This window comes from Chroicocephalus ridibundus, chromosome 3 (genome assembly GCF_963924245.1).
Source record: "Chroicocephalus ridibundus chromosome 3, bChrRid1.1, whole genome shotgun sequence".
NCBI lineage: Eukaryota > Metazoa > Chordata > Aves > Charadriiformes > Laridae > Chroicocephalus > Chroicocephalus ridibundus.
Window position 1 is genome coordinate 62,567,803 of NC_086286.1, and position 20,695 is coordinate 62,588,497.

Sequence of the window (20,695 nt, forward strand, 5' to 3'; positions counted from 1 at the left end):
CATGCAAGGTCTTGGGGAAGAAGCTTTCTCACCTGTCTGACCCCATCTCAAAGCTGTTATCTGAAGGGCATCTCTTTCTGGGAACTGCAAAAACTAAAGAGATTGTGAATCCTTCATATCTCAGGAAGAACAACTGCTGGCTGCTTAACAATGATGCACAAGAGAATTGTTACTACAATGGACACCTTCTATAATATCTGTTGCAACATAGCCCAAGAAAGCTCTTCACTGGACATAGTCACAGAACAGAACCGCTTCTCTACGCAAGATCTTTCTTCTGTATTTTCCTCCCATGATTGCTACCTGTACACTACAGGAACAATAGATTGCTGGTACAAACCAGTGGCAAAAATATTAATGGAATGAATACCACCAACTTTATACTAACTAGTAGCTTGGAATGTTACTGCCCAACCTTTGTATTTGACGTTTACTTCTTTACAACACAGACACTTGGCTTTCTTTTTTCAGGTGCACTTGGCTCCTCAGAGTTTCTTACACTTTATCTAGTTTGATGAAACAGGATTTTCAATCTTCTTTGGACATTACGTAAATGGAGAACCAGACTGCATGCCCTGCATTGACAAACATAACTTGGAGTTCAACAGCTAGTATTAGGGAAGGTAGGGCATCCTGTTTGTCATCCAAAACTCTGTTTCTGTTGGGACTAAACCACTCTGTAGGATATAACTGTGCTCCACAACTCTGACACGTAAAATAACGCCAAGAATTCAGGAAATTTTTTGTAATGGGATTGTATCTCTTCAGCCTTTTGCTTAGAAATCAATCTCTCTATTTTCCTGTAGCACTAAAGCCAAAATGGATGGCTTTGGGATTCCTGCTTGGACTATGTATACTTTAATGTTAAAAAGCTAATACTAATGTTAAAAGCTAATGATAAAATTCCTGCCTCGTAACTCAGTTCCATATTGAAGGGAGTTCCACACAGACCATTTTTATCATAATGTTCCCTCTTGTAATACTGCTATTGAATGTTTCCAACTACAACAGGAAGAAGTATCACAGCAGACAAAAATCCTGTCTGGGTTATTTTTAGTCTGGGAATGGGAGTTCTTATTTCTCTGCTGCCTGTTCTGGTTTTGGTGCTGATCCATCACAGGAGAGCAGGTGGTTTGTTGCAGGACCACACCAGCACTACTTATTCCCGGTCTGACTCATTCGTCACCCATACACCGCAAGTGACAATTTCAGCTTACCATTGCACCCAGACAGGTCTCAACCCAGAGAACAAAAATTTTGCCATAGTGAGGCCAAGAGATTCCAGCACTTGGCTATCACAGGGGTGAGCTTTGAACAAATATAGGTAGGCAGCCCAGAATCCTGAATGATAGCCTACAGTAGATGAGAGTTCTCAAGTTAAAGAGCCACTGATTTCCAGTGCCCATTTTCCAGGACCTCCAAGCTCAAGGATTCCCTAGAGGATGAGATTACGGTTGTCAGGAATTTTATCCTTCTGCCACCTGAATGTGCCCAGAGACAGTTCTTTGCACAGGATTCCTACAAAGGAAAGCCCTTCATAAAAAAGGCCAAGAAAAACCACCAGTGGCTCGCTGTCAAAAAATCCATGACCGTAACATTATCTTTCTTCCCTTAAATCCATTAATTTATTCCCTCTTTTAGGAAAAGAGGGTGTTTTCAAGTATCATTCATGCAATCCTACATTTCTGTTCAATGTAAATCATGCCTGCCATAATGGGTGCACAAGCCATTTCACCTGCCCACTGAGACATGTTCAAGACAGCAGGCGTGCTTCTCCACTGCTCTGCAGACTCAGGGGGCACCGAAAACTGCGTGGAGCAGGCATGAAACGCTTTTTTCTTGTTACACATTCCCTCTGCATGGCAAATATGCCATGATGGAAAGCAGCATAGAAACTCAATCACCATGTTAACTTGGAAACTCAGCCATGAAGTGAACCAAGTTCCCTTTGAAGTTGGCTTGGTTGGCTGTCCAACCCAGCAAGTATTTCATGTCCACAACTGATCATGTTCAGCTGCAAAATTCAGGTGATTAAAACATGCTGCTGGTCTGCTAGCATTAGCCAGATAGCAGTTACTGTGGCTATCGTGTTTCCACGAGGACAATTTCTGACTACAGGAAAAGGAAACCCACCTTGGTTAGGCGCTCTGGTTACATTTTTCTCTGAATTTTGTTAGCAGTCAGTCCTTATCGCACTTGTCATCAGAACAAAGTGAAAACTTCAGAGGAACTTCTGAAGGCTAAAAATTCAAAAGAGGAAGCAACTTTTTAAATAAAAAGTCTGACAATAATAGAGAGAAAAATCCACGAGAAAAGGGCAGTCACTATTGGAGAAGTAATATAATCCTCATAGGGACATCTGAGTCTCATATAGATAGCCATCTGCAAGTCTCCATGGATGTTGGGTGAACAATTGGTTTTTTCTGCCTCTATTACTTAGAAATGCTCTCCTGGTTTGAGGGCCCAAACCACGACAAATGCTAATTATCTAGTCCTTTTTGTATTCTATAGAATGCATAACTTTTATTGTTTTAGATCAGTCTTTTACATTTTCTGTGATAAATATAGCAATTAAAATCTCACTTCTGAGCAAAGCCCATTCCAAATTCTTCATGTTCTTTTGCAAGGGGAGAGGAAACCACAGATTATTTTCTGTTTCTAACCTGAGGTGCCAGGCCCCAAGTCTGAACAAATGGTTCAGAGGTCCCAAACAGGATTTGATTCCGTTGGGCTCTGCTTCCTCTGATGGGTCATAATATGAAAAGGTTTCGATGAAGGGTTTCACACTCTCTAAACGTGCTCTTTAACCAACCAGCTATTTACAGAACTTATCCAACGGCTGCTTGAAACTCTTCCTTCCGACAACCCACAAACCTCCCACCAACTTCCTTGACAGAAGATACAGTCCAAATTCAGACCCTGCACCTTCAGTATTACACAGGGCAAGCTGAAAATTATAAAACCGTATTTTTAAAAAATGTTAAAGCCAAACCCAAACAGATTCCAGGACAGATGATCAGAGAAGATGCTCTTATGATAAAGATTAAAGATTTGTCTGCTTTTCCACATGCTTGCGGCACAGTCGGGCTGTGCAATTCAACCTCATCATATATAGGGCATAGCCCTGTCTACTTCCTCCATGCACTGATGAAAAGGTTTTTGCACTCGCCTTCCCCCCCACACTCCTCCAGGTGTGAATTCTGCCTCTCCATCATAAAGCTGTGACTTCACACAGTAAGTGCAGCTGCACAGCTTTGCCTGCAATTCACCAACCAGTTTTCTTTGGCATAACTGGTCACGAGGTGAGAAAGTAACCACAGCATCACTCAAGAACTTCGCAGAGCGCTGTATTCCAAGAAGTATACAATGTTACATGATATAATATACAGATTCATACCCATCTTATGAGCTACAGGCACCAGAAGACATGGCATTTGAGAAGTCTTTGGGTGTATGAAAGAGCAGAGCAGTCACTAGTTCTCCATAAGTGATCAGGGAGGATGGCCTTGAGATAAAGACCAGCAACTTGTAGTTAGGTTATTCAATATCAGGGTCTGCTTTTTCCACATGCCTCCTGCCCAGTGCAGTTCTTGGGCTGTGCAGTTTAACTCCAATAAAGCCCAGACGATACTGCTCTGCCTCCCAGAGATGTGATAAAGAGCAATTTATTTCAAGATGGACAAACACCGAGGCTACAGTGAAGGGGCAACAGAAGCAGATCGATCTTGTTTCTTGCTCTGCAAGCTTAGCGCAGTTGAACAACTGCCCTCAGTACAGGGAGGTAGAAAATAAGGCAGAGCTTCCTGGGGCAAAAGGAAGACAACTGAGAGACCCCTGTTCATTGAAGGGAGAGGTAAGAAGGGGATGGAGAGGGATTAGCAACACACAGTCTATTTGAGCTTAAATAGGAAAGTCACCAACAAGTGATTTTCCAATTAGCAGTTTAATGAATGGTAGTTTAAAATTAAGTGTGCACTGCTCCACCCTCTAAGGTGCTTTCTTACCCCTCCATAATTCCTTCCTTCCAGTCACAGGCTCTGAAGTCCCACGGTGGCATAGGGCAAGAATGCAAGCCCTGGGAGCTGGCTTCTCACACTGAAAGACAAAGCTTATGGGGAACATGGAGGGAAGGGAACCTAGGGAAAATGGTGCTGAGAGTCAGAGGTGAAGTGGTAGGGGGAAGCAGGATTGTTAATTTTGGATGGAAATCATGAATAATAAAATTATTTTTTTGATTAGTGTTGGGAAAATGAAGGCCTTCAGAACTGGAACTTCCCAGTCCTGCCCAACCCCACAAGCTCAGGACTGGGGGCAAGAGGAAGCTGTGCTGCTACAGAGAAAAGGAAGCTTAAAACTTTTGGTTTGAAGACATGAGTGATAGGATCTGCATTTTTTTCTATTCACAATTATGTATCAAGATTAACAAACTTAACTTAAAAAAATATTAATGTCACAACAGGGACTCAAGTTTAGCTCAGGTATTTATTTATTTTACCTTCTATGTCTCTACTCTCTGTCAAAACTCTCAGGTTGTGCATATTTTTTAAAACTAAGTATCTCACTATCAGGACCAGACCAAGCAATATCTGTATATCACGGACGCATTGGACCTAGTGCCTATGAACAGCAGCAAAGACACCATCTGCAGGCTGGCAGACACTAGCGATACAATACTGGTGCAGTATTAGTGATTCTCTTTGATCACGTCACTGCAGCAAGTTAAAAGCAGGTTTCAGTGCACTGCTATTAATTGTTCTCCAGCAGCACTGGGGCAAACCTCATATACACCTCATTTGGGCTCTGTCATTCTTTCGTCTTTGCAGTCACACTGATTGTTCTCCATGCCTATACTGTGCTTTTTTCTATTTTTGTCAGACCTCTCAGGGCATTGATTAGCAGCAGCATGATGCTTTCTGGGATTTTCAAGGCTACCCCAAGCATCTCCGTCCCTGGAGATTTTCAAAACCTGGCAGGAGAAGGCCCTGACCAATCCAATCTGTCTTTGAATTGGTCCCTGCTTAGGCAAGGGGGTTACACTAGAACCCTCCAGAGACTCTTTCAACCCAGACTGCTCTGGGATTCTGTGATGGCTACTTGAAGGCAATGGCATTTTGGCCTCAAGTAGAGTTACTCCCAAGACTGGGAGCTCCACCCTTTATCTGCAGAGGGGTAAGAACTGCAGCTTAAAATTTTATCTCAGGACCATGAAGAACCAAATCTAACCCAAATTTCAGATAAGTATGTGTCCCTCCCAACTTCAGATATTCTAGGATTCTAGGAAACATTCCTGTAAATGTAAAAGCAGCCACAGTCCTCCCCAGACAGAAGGCAATGCTCTGGAAAGGCAATATGCCCCTCCATGTCCTTCCTTGATAATTAAACATTGTCTATATCCAAAATAGCTCCATAAACCTCCTTCCTTTCTTAATTACGCAATGCTGCGGAATGTTAAGATAGTGGAAACTGGACACAGCTAGTCTGCTCAGCATCATATTATAAAATGCACTGTGGCACAACGTCTCCTAAGCCAGCAACATCCAAGCTAGGGCCCCAGGAGAACCCAGTGTCAGCACTGTAGCCCCCTTATACTGTATTTCAAGATGTTATATGTAGTTACAGAATGCATCCCAGATGCTGGAGGAAATAGTGGATGCGCATCTTTTGTTACTAGATGCCCACATTTGCTTCACATTTGCTTTGCTGTAAATAAACTCATTTCACATCCAGAAAGCCAAGGGGCATGCCATAAGGCATGGTACAATGCCAGGAAATTCTCATGAAAACAAACAAACAAAATAGCCTGTTTGTGGCTCCAAGGCATTTTAACAGCAAACCTGGAAAGAGGCAAAGCCCTTGCTCTGCAGCTTTCAAGTCAGCTGAAGGCACCTCAAAAGACCTTCCTTAGCTGCCATATGGGAGATGTGCTGATGCATTCCTTGCTAGGCAGGCCTGCTTTCCAGGCAGTACCTCCTGTGCTGAGATCTGTACGGGTCCCAGACAGTTCTCCAAAGAATATGTGAAATCGCTACTGTGACTGTGAGATCTGGAGTGCAGCTATGGGTCCTAATGGCAGCCTAGCCCTCTGATTACAATTGATGTGTTTTTGGCTCCTGCTGCAGTCAGTCTTGTGATGACATGAAATGTTTCAGAACTCAGGGGTTATTTTTAGCAAAAAGCATCATAAAATGGGGCAAAGGAGAAGAGCTGAGGTTTTTCCTGGCCATGGCTTTGTGACTTACAAAGCTCTGCTAACTCGCAAAGTCAGAGACCTTCGCCTCTCCCACACAGTACTTTCAATGCTTTTGCACTAAACTGGTAACTTAGGAGTTAGCAGTGTTTCACAGAGGTAAGTAGGAGAGTTGCTGCCATTCAATCAATGCACGCATTAGGTGAATGAAAAGTTAACCCAACAGGTGAGACACTAGGCTGGGGCCAGCTTAACAGAATTAACCGGTGATGCAACACCTTCATCTTCACAAGATCTGTAGGCAATGGGTGTGTAACAGGCAGCTCTTCAGGAATCCTTGCTCCAGTGGTTACAGGCCCTCTTCTCGTCACCTCTTTAACCAGTCCATTCCGGCCAGATTTCTAGGGTTGTTCAGCAAGCACACACAATTCCTTACCAGACATGTATAAACTGATGTTTTTGAAGGCTATGCTGCAGATGTTTTCCATGCGAACGGAAAACACATGCCTGGAAACGTCTACCCAGATTTCAAGTCCCCAGTTCAAAAGCAAAAATAGTTGTATAGCCAAACTCAAATTTTCAGAAAATACGAGTCAGGTTGCCCAAATCAAAGGGGGATTTGGTTCTGGTCAAATTTAAGGGCAATAGTGCTCTGGCTTGCCTGGACTGAGATGCTTATTTATTAAATTTGCTCATCCAGACACAACAAAATATTGAAGGATTGCTCTCCCCTCCTATCCCAGTGACACTTGCACTGTGCTCCTGCAGCCCCATAACCTCTTGTCCCACCACCCAGCTGGTAACTGTGTAGTCAACACAACTCCTGTTCCTGTATTGACTCTGCAAGCTGCCCATTAATTAATTACAAAACCGTTTCTTCCTCTTTTCCCTTGCTTCCCACGCTTAGCCTTGCTTTTTTGTTGTTTTTTTATTTTTGGTTTGGGGTGGGGTTTTTTTACTTCTTTTTCTAAAAGTTTCTCTTGCTATACAGCTTCCTCCATGCCTTGTAAGCCTCCTATGAAGTGATCCCTGCTACTTGCAGTTCTCTTGCCTGTGACTGTCTACACATGGAGCACAGACATCTGCCACAGTAACATAACTGTGCTGAAATAAACAGCATTTCACCTGTGAATTACATTTGAACCAAAGATTTCAGAAACAAAGGGCATGGATTATTTTATATACTCAGTCTTGCCAAAGCAATCAAGCCTTTATATCACTACCCACATAGGTTTAAAATAAGAGCTATCATTAGATCAGTAACCCTTAAGTGCTTTTATATTTCCCTTAGTGGAAATTTTTCACAGACTCTGAAAACACATCCGCACGATTTGTCATGACAGGGAGTGCAGCTCACTATGGACACGGGATGGCATACTGAGGGCCCACCTCACTCTCCTATCTCACTTCACACACCACCTTTACCGTATCCAAATCCTCTACTTGTGTGGAAAAACCAAAATTAGGAGTGCAGCTGTTTGGGCTGTTTGTCCTGGCTTGAGTGACACAGGACTAGTTTATCTTTCAGTAATTTTACTTTTCAGTAAAGTTTCTTCTAATGCTTGGTAAAACTGCACGTTTAAAAGACTCTAGTGTCTGAATTTGTGAAAATATTTATACCCAGCTATGGTATGCGGGTTTCAAGGTTTCAGTGTTTCTGAGTTAGTCAGGTGGGGATGAGGAGGAGCAAGACCCAAGCACTTGACTCAAGCTGGCCAACATGATTATTTCATACCATCAACATCACATTCAATATAAATCAGTTTGCTGAGGAGTTCTCTCTCTCTTCCTTGATGGCTGCGATCCTGAGAACTTCTTGTCCCAGTGCCGGACCCCTGATCCCTTCCCTTCCTCCTGAAGTCTCAGCGCTCGCAGTGTCCAACATTTGCTGTTCACTGTGGGAGTGCACAGCTTCCTGCTGATCGAATTATCTGAGTATAATCCTTGTATATTTTATATTGGTATTGGCATCAATATTGGTTCTTTGGTATTACTAATGTTAACTATTTAGTCTTATTCCATTAAATCTGTTTATATTTCAGCCCTCGGGTTTACTTGTTTTTTCCCAATTCCCCTTCCCGGGTGGGGAGGGGTCATCGGGTATATCAGGAATAATTGTCTAAACGAGAATAAATTGTTGTGGGTTCCTCAAACCGTAACAACTGCCCTTCAGGACACCGGTACTTAAGCCTCCAGACCACCACCCGACAGGTTCTTGCTAGCCCCCCGCCGGTTTTCGCATCCTCGATGGCACTGCAGATGGGGCTAGAATCGCGTTTGACCGGGAACCTCCCAGTCCCCGAGCGGCTTGTACGCAGGCGGAAGGAGGACGGTGACACCCGGCGGTGAAACTCCCTCATTGCCTCGGCCCAGGAGGGGCCCCGCAGCGCCGCCAAGCCCAAAGCCGTTAGCACTTAAAAGTCATCGTTTCCCGTTAAGAGCCCCAGCTTCCCCTTGGAATCTCCCTCAGGCTTTAGCTCCTTCTGACAGGAGAAACCAGCGGGACGGAGACCGGAACCAACCGCCGCCCCACAACGGCGCAACCGGCTCACGGCCAACGGCCGCCCTCCCGCCCCGCCCGCGCGTTGCCCTGGAGACGGTTGCCGCGGCGCCGGCGGCCGTTAGGGCTCCCTCAGCGAGTCGCCCGGCCCCGCCGCGCTACGGACGGACCCCGCCATGCTGCCCGCACGACAGACGGAGATGGCGGCGGCCCCCGCCGTCCCCTACAGCTACTGCAGCCGACCCCGCGCCCTGCCCGCCCGCCCGAAGTACCGAGCGCCGCCGGACGCCGCCGAGCCGTGAGTGCCCGATGGGCCGCGGCCTGCGCGCCCCCAAAGGGCACCGCTGCCCCCTTCCTGCCCTTCGCTCCTTCTCCCTCGCCGCCCTGCCCGGGGGAAGGGAATCCTTCGGGGGAAGCTTACACCTCTGGCCTTTCAGAGTCCTTCTGGCTTGTTTGAGGTGCTTAGCGTACAGGTGGCAGCTCTGTAACCACGGCTGTCTGTGCTTGATGTCGCAGAGAGAAGGAACCCGTTCGGTACGCCAACCTGATGTATGACAGGAGAGTGGTGCGCGGCAACACTTACGCCCTTCAAGTCGTACCCGTGGTATGTCTTTTATGTAGATCGTACTACAGCGTTGCTGAAAAGTAACGGGTAGGGCTGGAAAACTGTTCCTTGCTAATAATTTTAACTACTGAAGTTGTAATTTTGCTTAAAGTATTTCACACAGTCGCAGACTCTCCAGTTATACTGGGGCGTGACTGTTCTCAGCCTTTCTTCAAAGCATTTAGTTGTTTCCCACGAACATCTGTAGTTCTGATTTTTTTTTTCTCATTAGGTACTTGATTATTTCCCCCCCCCAATGACTGACATGCATCATCTGGTACCATATGCATCCACAGGTGGTGTCAGTGAGAACAGCAGCTCTTGGGAAATTAAGTCTTGGGGTAGAGTTTAGCTTACCCTACTAAAGCAGCAGAGCTAGATGGTCCTGCTGCATGTAAAAGCTGCTTGTGTGACACAGTAGTAAATGTTTTAGTGACACTTTATTTTCAGAGAATATTTCTATATAGGTACTTTGATGATATAAGAGTTTAAAGCAGTCTGTATTTTTAAAAGCTACTTTGTGTTGTTCAGTAGCTGTTTCTTAGGGTGAATTTCACATATGTTCTGTTTCAGAAGTTTGAAAGTGATGTTCATTTCAATCCACAAATACAGTACTGAATGTAAAAGTATGGGTTTCTTTTGCTTCATCAACAATAATGAACGTACAATTTTTATCTAGCAAACAATTCTGTTGATAATATAACTGGATTTAAGTCCATGTGAGCTTCTTAAAGCTTTACCTAGAATCTCTCACTTTTCAGCAAGAACGTGCCATTTTAATGTACTTTATCTTGAAAAGCGAAGTTCTGTATATAATATCCACTTCCAAATAGCAACTGATTGCTCTTAGCGTGAGATGCCATTAGTATGTGCCTGTAGGCAGCTAGCATACCTCATTAGTTTCATGCCCTACAGTCTTTAAGGTAACTGAAAATTTAGGGTCAGGTTTACAGAAAAGTAAACCTGAAATGCTAGATATGTAGCATTAAAATCAACCAACCCCCTTAATTTTCCTGTTGAGAGAAATTAGTATCATTTCCAAGTATGAAGCGTAATCTGGTCTGGGTGTTTTTCACTTCATCCCTGCTCAGAGTACCCAACCCAGTCCCCTTGAGATTCAAAGGCAGAGGGAAGCACGGAAAAAAGCACTGGCTAGAAAGCGCGCAAAAGAGCAAATGCAACCAAGAACACCTGAGCCTGTGGAAGGCAGAGAGCATATTCATGTGCAGACAGGTAAAAGGCTGAATTTATTTTTTTTTAAATTCATCTGAAAACAAAACCTTGATGATTTATATTCATTTCATAAATTGATGATGCAGTTGGTAGAATCACATAGGGTTAAGGTTAGAATCATAGAATTCTAGAATCAGAGGTTCTCTAATCCTTTCCGTTATAACCCCTTATTTGTAGGTGTATTTAATAAATTTGGCTAATTAGTGAAATTTTCCAAGAGGCTCTGTTTTTCAGTTTTCAATGTATATTCTTGAACACTAGTCAAGATTTCATTTATTCTTGTCTTTTCCAGGATCACCAGAGAAGTTTGGTGTATGCTTAAAATTGAGGGGTTTTAAAAATTTTGCTTAAGAGTGCAGTCATATGTAATAACAAAACTACTATTAAAAACTGTGGGACTCACCCTAATTTAGAATAGGAAACTGCCCTATTTGTGGGAAAACTATTTTATTTGTAGGAAAACCAAAATTTGGCAGTGGGGTAATCATGAGGTGAGTGTAACGTATTGCTGTGCCCTCTGAAAATCAGTTCAGATTGGACTGACTTACAAACTGGGAAAACAGCTGTGTTACACGCTAATCAGACATGGTCTTTGGCTGCTGAATGTTCCCTCAGCCCCAGCCCCGTTGAACCTCCTATATCACCTCCAGTGCACACAGCAGCTTTTCACCATTCGAATTCTGTTGCATGCAGAAGGAGGCTATCTAGTGTGGAAGTCTTGGTCTCATATTCTTCCCACTGACTAGTGCAGATAATTTTAAGTACTTCACAGATCTTACTATCTGAGCCAGGCTGTTTATCTCTGCAGTAGGAGACAGAGTTATAATTCAAATCAAGCACATGTTGTTATAGATGTGTGGTTACCTCAAAGCCACTCCTGGTGGGATCAGAAGTAGAGTATCATTCTTTTAACCCAATATCCAGTGTTCTGGTTTGCCCCATACAATGGAGAAAAAGATAGGTTTTCAATATTACTTGTTAGTAGATAGGACAATTTCAAAAAGGGATAATGATTAACTATCCTGTTGACTCCACCAAGAATTGCTTATTCTGCAATGTGGACTGAAATGGTCTAGACTCTGACTTTTGAAACCAACTAAGTGAAATGCCATTTTAAGAAGTGCACCAGATGTTACAGAGAACATGGCATCAGATGGCCTATGCAGCAAACTGATCTACATTTTAAGTTGAGGTGTCTCTTTTTTTTTTTTTTTTTTACTTTCTATAAGACCTTTTTTTGCACTCTTTGGATATAATTCACCCTATAGAGTCATCAAAAATAGTTGACAGTTAAAATAAAAAGAATCCAACTTGCAGCATCGGATGCGCTTTTATTTCTAGAGCTGTATTTGGAAGAGATTAGTGACCGGATAATAGAGGTTGATACAGAGTGTCAAACAGATGCATTTTTGGACAGACCAGCCACTCCGCTCTTCATACCAGCCAAAACAGGAAAAGATGTGGCCACGCAAATAGAAGAAGGAGAGGTATGAAATGAAGACAGGTCTGCAAGTGCTGTCACAAAGCACATTTCTGATGCAAAATTGAGGCAGAAGCAGAAAGAAACTTATCTTCACAGAACATGGTGGGAGGGGGGGAAGTCCCCATTGTCTGCTGTGAGGTTAAATGCAAAATTAAGGAAGGTTCTGCTGCTTGCAGCTAAGAACTACAATGTTGAAGAAATGCTCTCCCCTGTAGAAATAGGATCCAGTCCGAGAAGGGGCTGGGAACCCAGAGGTGAACAGAAATAGGGTCCAGGTGAGTGCTCTGCTCCTCCCTGGCAGCCCCTACAGCAGCTGTGGTGGGTGTGTGGTGTCTCACTCCAGCCCTCTCATCACTTATTCCTCACCTGCATTCACACTTCTTGCTTTGGCTGACACTGGGTCCCCACCTGCACTTCTCAGGCCTGTCTTCAGCACATGGGCTTTGTTCATCCTCCTTTTCTCCTTGCCAAGATGCTAGGAGTGATTGTGATCAAAGGTCATTTATCTCTGTTTCCCTGACTCCCATCCTCAGTTGTTTGACTTTGACATTGAAGTCAAGCCGATCCTGGAAGTGTTGATTGGGAAAACAGTTGAGCAAGCTTTGCTGGAAGTCATGGAAGAAGAAGAGCTGGCCCACCTGCGGGCACGTCAGCGTGCCTATGCAGAGCTGCGTAATGCAGAGCTTGCTGAAGCACAGCGCCTGGAAGAGCAGGACAGGCGATACAGAGAGGAAAAGGTAGGACTTCCCAAGAGCAAAACACACCTGTCTGAATGCTCATCAGAAGAGAAAAAAAAAAACTTCCAGTACCAAAAGACAAGCTGTGAAATAAGCTGGATGTGCCCAAAAGGCTATTGTCAAGTTTGCTATTCTGCAAAGCATTTTGGTGCCATACAGCTGCACTCTGCCATTTGCTCTCATGCACCAGCAGCACGCTGTTGTGTTTATTCAGAACAGTCATGCTCCAGTGAACTGGTGTGCTCGGACATCTGATGGAGAGAACCAAACCCGACAGTGCACTTTGTACCTGGCGCAGCTGTTACTCAAGTCTTTTCATTATAGTAATATAATCGTATATAGATAATACATATAATAATATACATAGTATATGTTTTCCTGGACTAATATGAGTTTTAATCTTTAATCACATCAAATAGGATATAAAACTGGAAAGATGAAAGTTCAGGAAATCCTGACCCAACTTCATCTTATTCCAGGGCCAACAATCAGCTTTATCTGTGATAATAAAGCAAAGAATCATAAGATCAATGCATATTAAGGTATCAGAGAAGGGTTTCATTTGGCCATCTCCAAGTCCCTTATTTTACAGACTTGTCAAAATCAGAAAAGGTATACCAAAGGAACGTGTTTCTCCCTAGTCCTTGTGGTTTTTAGTGCTCCATAGATTGAGTACAAGCTTACTTTCAAGCACTTGTTCACAAGAGAAGTTTTTGTGAAAGTTAGAGGCCATAAGTATTGGTACTCTTATTGTTGCTATTTATCTCTCACACTGTGACCATTCTTCAAAGTCTAGATCAAAGGAGTAATGGCTAAAGGCCTGAAAGTTTTACATGCAATATTGTCTTGACAGGAACGTCGCAAACGCCAGCACATGCAAATGCTGCAGAAACAGAAAGAGACCACAGAGAAAATTGCAGCCCGGGCATTTTCTCAGCATTACCTGGCTGATCTCGTTCCCTCGGTCTTCAACAATCTTCGTGACAGTGGTTTTTTTTATGACCCTGTAGAAAGAGGTTTGTATTTTATTTTATTTTTTAATATGTGAACTGAGTAATGTAAAGGTCAGAACAACCATAAAACATAGCTTATTGTCCCATGATTTAGAATAATTTCATGAGACTATTCATTTACATTTGTGGCTAAAGAGATAGTTTCCAAACTAAAAATTTTAAAACAAACATTATTGGTCATCTGTATAAGTAGTCAAGAATAAGCAAGAGCTGACAGCATTACAGCTTTTGAATTGGAGAGAAACAAATGGGTGGTTAGGATTGGTAGAGCAGAGAGAGAGAGAGAGAGAGATTCAAACTGAAGCAAATGTATTTTGATAGGACAGGCAAAGAAATCTGTATGTCATTCTGAATCTTTGTTAATTATTACCAGAGCAATGGAGAAATTAGTCAATTATAATTGGGCCCTGAAAATAATTTTGGAGTTGTACATCGGTGACTTCCAAGCTTTTAGAATCAGCAGCATTTCTTATAGGCTATGTTGTTGCACCCCATTTCCCCAGGCAACACACAGGTGCCCAGACCACAGCTTGGGAATAGGTACACTCTGTCCAGAATGAGTCATGGGGCAAATGCAGAAACTGACTGTATTTTGAAAACCGGGCAAGCTTTGGGACCATGGTGTACAAAGGGCATGATTTGAGAAATACATGGGTAAGCAAGAGCTCTTTAGTCAGAGAGAGAAAATGCTTTCAGCTGACCAGAGGCCAGATGTCTTTGGAAAGCAAGGCAGGAAATGTTATTCTTCTGACTTGTTCAGGATAGTTATTTTCATCTCACTAGAACATTACTGTGTATCTCATCTGTGCTAGCCCTTCAAGGGTGCCAGACCCCTTTGAAAATCAACTAAAGTTGAGAGGATTCTGGTCTGGGTCCGTAACAATGAGGAACCTTAGTAAGAGAGGCAGGAGATAAGAAACCCAACAACACCTGAGAGATTTAATCTGTCCCTTGCAAAGCAAGTGTCTTTTGGCAAAGATGTTCATCCCTTAATGATCACAGCAAATGAAAAACAGCCCCAAGATCCTGTTGCTCATCCTTAATAAAAAGACATTTTTTCTTTCTTTCTTCCTGCTAAATGCTTACAGATATTGAGACAGAATTCCTTCCATGGCTGATGACAGAAGTGGAAGAAACACTGGAGAGGAAGGTTCTGGGGAGGACAGTGCTTGACTGTGAGTTACCAAATCCTGGAATTTCATCTGGGCTGCTTGATGTTCTTGATTGTTTTTTTTCCCAGTCAGAACAAATATCACATTTTACAGGGTCATTGTGAGTTAAGGTAGCAGGTGTCATTTTAGTAAGAACTCCAAGGCTTTTTTTTTTTTTTTGGGGGGGGGGTGGTGGTGGCATTTTTTGTTTTTTTACTATATTAAAACATTTTTAGTGTTGGAAAACTACTGCTACATACATCTGGGTAACTGATTTTCAGCTGAAATAATGGAAGTGTCAGTCATGCTGCACTACTCTCTCTCTGCTGGCTTTATACCGTTTGAGAATGTCTTGATGCTGGGAGATGCAATATGTTTGGCAGGAACAGAATGGTTAAAGAACAACAATTATTTTTTCTGCTATAAGACTTGTATTTCTCATGTGTTACACAGCCATCATTGCTGTGCTGTTTTCTGTAGTGTGCCTGATTGTGCCAGTGGGAACAGAAAAGCTCATTCTGCTTACAGCCATGTGTATACCGCAAAAGTCTCTTAACTTGTTTTTGTAAGCTCCCTGAGCTGTGGAGTAGTTTGTTCATCCTACGTGAAAGGAGAAGAGAGGGATAATCGTAGGCCATGGCTGACTGAGAAGTCAGGTCACCACCACTTTTCATCAAAACAAGGGCTTACCTCCTCAGCAATCAATAATCATGTCATAGAATCATAGAACCATAGAATAGTTGGGGTTGGAAGGGACCTTAAAGATCTAGTTCCAACCCCCCTGCCATGGGCAGGGATACCTCCCACTAGACCAGGCTGCTCAAAGCCCCATCCAGCCTGGCCTTGAACACCTCCAGGGATGGCGAATGTCCTTGCTTATGAAATAGATTAAAATATCATCCATCTTTTGGGCTAGTTCAAGGTAAGTATTCAGGTTCTTTTATTAGTCAGTTTTCAGAGGCTGTAGTTGGAATACCTGAACAATCTAAACTCTGTCTTGTGTAGAAACACCAAATTATGATGAATGCATGTCCACTGTTGTGGTCCTAGATCAAACCACTTTTTATCCTTGCGTTACATCTTTCATTCCTAGAGTTTTTCTCCTGCTGTGATTTTGTGTTTGAATTACAATTGCGTTTGTTTCCTTTGGGTTTATTTTCAGTTTAACCAGGATCCTTTGTTAAGGTATAATTTGGATAATTACAGCTGGTCTGTTAGGTGTTTCATCCTATGATATATATGCCAGTATGTACACTCCAGGATCACTTCATGTAGCTCTTCAGAAAGGAGGGAATTTTCTCACCTTTTAAGAAAGAAATATTGTATGTGACTACTGAATAAGCATCCCAAGGAGAATCCTGCTGCAGGATACACTATTGATGAGAACATCTATCATATTCGTGTTAAATCTGTTTAATTTTTTAATCAGATATTGTGATCTTGCACCAGTTCTAAGACACACAGAGCATATGGAGTAGGCCAATAAGTAACACCATCAGCCTCTGTTTTGCTATTTACCCTCTGTATTTCCTCATTTACACCCAATCACCCACTGTTGAGTAAACATCATCTCTGCAAAAGGAACTGCAAATTAGATTCTCCAACTTTTGTAGAGGCAGACACAGCCTCAGCTGAGATAGTTTGTGGCTTCTTCCCCCCACTTACACAGAAGCATAGGAAAAATCTCTAAGGATCCATTTTTAACGTATTTGAATGAAGATGATCCTTAAAGAATTTATTTTGCTACTGTCCAATAAAAGAGCTGTGAACTACAAGGGAAGCACCCACAGTGTAAGGTGGCTATGTTTGTCCTCTCAGAGAAGTCAATCCATGAATTAACAATGAAGCTCTTCTTAGCACCTGTACATTGTCCTATTTCCTGTGTTAAACTTCTTTCTCTGCATTGTTGGCCTCTGTTTTTCATGTTTAAATGATGTAAATCAAAGTGAGTGTTGATTTTTTTTGTTTTCTTTTACGTTCTTTGATTTGGAAGAGGTATAATGTTTAGACAAATTTACAAAGGCTAAACAGCAATAGGTGCTTTACTGCTGCCTTTCAGAAAGATAAAAATCTTTTAATCACTCCCATAGTTCCAGCATTTCCTACTGCCAAAACCATCATGCTGTGTGCAACCTGGCTAGTCCTTGTTACTGGCGAGGTGACCTGCTCCAGAAGTAAGGAACAACTGTGAGGAAATGAACAAAACAATCCAGGTGAACCCTTTCAAATCACTGCTTTCAGTGTAAACTGGTCATTTGGCTGGAACTAGGCTACAGCAGCAGGGATGTTTTTTCTCATTCTAGTATTCTTTCCTTTTTAATATTATTTTGTTTTTTTTTTCCCCTGTTTAAGAAGTTATAGGTCAGTAATGTATAAAGTAATCTCAAATTATAGGTTTGGTTTTTTTCCCTCCATGTTTGCTAATGGTGGCTTTCTCTGTTTCAGCCTTGATCTGTACAGTGGTTGAAAAACGCTTAGATGCATTTAGCCATAAATCTCTGCCTAATCAGACAGAGGCACCTGCTGAAGAGCCCAGGCCAACAGATGCAGCACCCCAGGTGGCTGGTGAGACAGACACTGCTGACCAACTGGTCACAGAGAATGAAGAGACTGACCACTCTGCTGAGGAGCAGCCTTCACGTCACATCTCTTCCCAGTTAGAAGAATCGGATCAAGCAGGAACAGAGGATTTGGAAACTGAGTGACAAACTGGCAAGTCATCAAGTAAATGGAGGTGAACGGCTTACCTGAAACAAGAAACAAATTCCTATCTATTTACAAGTATTGTGCCCTAGCTATGCTGAAGGATGAGCCTAAGCAACAGCAGAGCATTAAAGCGTGTTTTCCATATGCTGATATTGCTGATCTCAGGCTGTAAGAAGCAAGACAGAAGTTACTAGTGCAATGAATGGCAGTGAAATTCTACCCCCTTCTACAGTCCAATCCATCAAAAACCTGGGATGTTTACAGTTGAAAAGTAATGCTGTCCCACACCCCACACTAGATGGTCATGAGAAGGACATTGAGAGCATCCTAATAACCTTTGCAAGTTGCTTTGATAATGTTCTCAGAACAGAATTTCCTTACTTTCCCTATTTTGAAATGTAACTGCTATGGCACTTAGATAAATTTCTTTTCACTCATGTTAGCCTCTCCTTTCCTGACAAATTTGGATGGACATCTCAGCAGGTAATAGAGCAAAGGCTGTTGTTGCTGAAGCTCTTCAGGTTCAAAGAGTTATCTGCCACTGGGAATTTCTGTCCAGTGCAAAATCCTCTTCAGCCTCCTGACTCCCAGAGCACTGGTGAGGGGCTGGAGCCATGTGCTAAGTCCAGCCTCATGTTTTTTTTTGTAATTGTCCTTTCCTGCTGGTTCACTAGAAATGGTGCCAGACATGACTGACAAAATGCGCCTGCACTGCCACACATATCTGTCTGTTCACAGGCCAACTCCACAAGTGGGACATTCCCCCTCATAAAAGCTCATCTGCGCTCCATTGCAGCAATATCGTTTCCTTGCTAGCTGTGCCTGTGGAAAAAGTCCTGCCTTGTCCAGACTCCTCTTCTTCCAGTGCTCCCTCTTCTCTGCAGTTCAGAGGAGATGTGTGCTAACCCAGCAGGCCAGATCCCAGTCTGAGAATGGGATGTCAGGAATGACACCTGAAGAGATAAGTACCATCTCTGCATCTCATACCCTCAAAAGGCACGTCCAGACTTTTCACTGGACCACTTGTGGCCTCACAGGCAGACCCTGCCTTCCCTCCATGCTGGGCTAGGACATCCAGTGATAATCAGGGCAGCTGTTGGTTACATGGAAGAGCTCCCTTGGAAGGTGTCAGTTATTCACCTCTCTCTGTAGGTAGCTGAAAATCAGAAGTAATGAGATGTAACCACCAACAAATCCACTCAGTGTTTTGATGCAATATGACTGTGTTAAAACTGAGTGTCTGGAGTCACACAGTACAGAGTGTAGATAGACATACCCATGGATGCTTTTCAAAGCTGGAATATTCCCCTGTAAACTCCTCCTCTGTTTGCTGAGTTGACAGTATTTCAACAAAGCGTGCTTGTGTTTTCGTTTTTGTTTGATTCCTTAAGGCATCCAGCAAAATGTGTTACAAATATGAAATTAAGGTAGTTGGTGCTTGCTACATCTATCTATAAGTTTCTAAGAAGAATTTATTTTTATGCGTATGACTAGAATTGAAGGCTTGAAATGAAACTCTGGTTTAGGCATTGGAGTCAGTGGGAGGTTTAACCTCAGTCTCAGTAGGATCAAGATTTTGCATTGGTTTTTTTCCCGTGATGCTGGAGACTCCTGTTGTGACTTAGGTAAATCAGGTAAATCACTTCAGGCTAACTTTATCTAGAGAAACAAAAAGGCTTTGTGACATGATTCATGAGAATGTCCCAAAAATGAGCTGAAACATTTACCACTGTATGTCAGTTTTAAGGATTCCTCGTTACTGAATGATTGTTTTGTCATGTATTTACAGGAGACTTAGCATAACCTAGAGGACTGCCATGAATCATTCAACATTCAAGCAAACGCTGACTTGAATATTTTGTTTAGGAAAGTTAAAAGAGGAAGGTGATCACCTGCACTGTCTTCATTTTTGTCACTCCTGCTTTGTGTTTGATTGCTAGAAAATTTACTGGAAGTGTTGAATTATTCTACTTAAATAGGTTGTGACATTATTATGTATTCTTAAATTACTATTAAAAAATAATGAATTGTACGCCCTGAATTTTTTCTTCATTAGAATGTATAGATACAACTCAAGCATTGTGTATTGTGGTAGAGTGTGCTGTAATGCAGACAAGCAGGCTGTGCGGCACAGGACTTGCTGCTGGCAGGGTGGCTCGGGGGCTGGCATGCAGGTGGCTAGGGGAGCCTGGGTGAGAGCACCACATCCCTCATACCACCTCCCCCCAGGGACCCCTCCTGATGCCCTTCCCTTCCAAATCCTCTTTCTCTGGTCTGTGTCCCCAGCAGGTTAAGGCCGTGGGGTGGCCAGCTCTGCACCCACAGTGGCATGGGGGAGGCTTGGGGGTCTGTAGCTCCACTCCCTGCTCAGAACCACAGCCGCATCTCTTGAGTGTGTGTGTGGGTGCAAGGAGGAGCAGAGGGGACAGAGGGAGATGACACTGCAGGCACTAGAGGGCAGGACAGACCACAGCAATCCAGATGTGGAGACATATAAAGACACTGATGTCACCTGTTGCACACCGTGCACTAGTGGAATGAACCTGTCTGGAGTTCCCTCACCCCAAAGGTGTCGACCTTTTGCAAAATGTCCTCATAACATGAGGAGCTAACACATAGGGTCACCCAACATAGCCCACATTAAGATCCTAGAATCACAGAATGGTTTGAGTTGCAAGGGTCCTTTAAAGATCATGTAGTCCACCCCCATGCCATGGACAGGTACATCTTTCACTAGATCAGATTGCTCAAAGCCCCGGCCAACCTGACCTTGAACACTTCCAGTGATGCATGGTGGCCTTCAAGCTGAGCAGCCAGGCAGGAATACCCCTTGCAGCTGTGAAGGCAAGCTGTGGTGTCCCAGGTTGTGTCTGCAAGAGCATAGGCAACAGACCATGGGATGCCATTATTCCACTCTATTTGGCACTTGTTGGTCCATTCCTGGAGGACTGAGCCCAGCTGTGGTCTTCCCCAGTTCAAGAGAGGCCCTGAAAAACTGGAGAAGGTCCCATGGAGCGCCGCAGAGATGGTTAAATGTGGAGAACCTGCCATAGGAAGCAAGGCTACAGGAACTGGATGTGT

The 20,695-nt window shown here is 43.2% G+C and overlaps 1 protein-coding gene across 1 annotated transcript; it reads left to right on the top strand.

The window, feature by feature from the left end:
• Positions 1-8,705: 8,705 nt before the first annotated feature.
• On the top strand, positions 8,706-19,296 carry RSPH3 (radial spoke head 3). The gene is made up of 8 exons (XM_063329425.1): positions 8,706-8,985; positions 9,204-9,291; positions 10,383-10,524; positions 11,866-12,011; positions 12,541-12,744; positions 13,598-13,760; positions 14,846-14,932; positions 17,354-19,296. The coding sequence occupies exons 1-8, from the start codon at positions 8,864-8,866 to the stop codon at positions 17,611-17,613; spliced, it is 1,212 nt and encodes a 403-aa protein (XP_063185495.1). The 5' UTR covers positions 8,706-8,863; the 3' UTR covers positions 17,614-19,296.
• The last annotated feature ends 1,399 nt before the right edge of the window (positions 19,297-20,695 follow it).

Coding starts and splice junctions, on each gene's coding strand:
- RSPH3 (XM_063329425.1), top strand. CDS start 8,864: ATGCTGCCCGCACGACAGACGGAGATGGCGGCGGCCCCCGCCGTCCCC. Junction 12,012..12,540: donor CGCAAATAGAAGAAGGAGAG/GTATGAAATGAA, acceptor TCCCATCCTCAG/TTGTTTGACTTTGACATTGA. Junction 14,933..17,353: donor GGGGAGGACAGTGCTTGACT/GTGAGTTACCAA, acceptor TCTCTGTTTCAG/CCTTGATCTGTACAGTGGTT.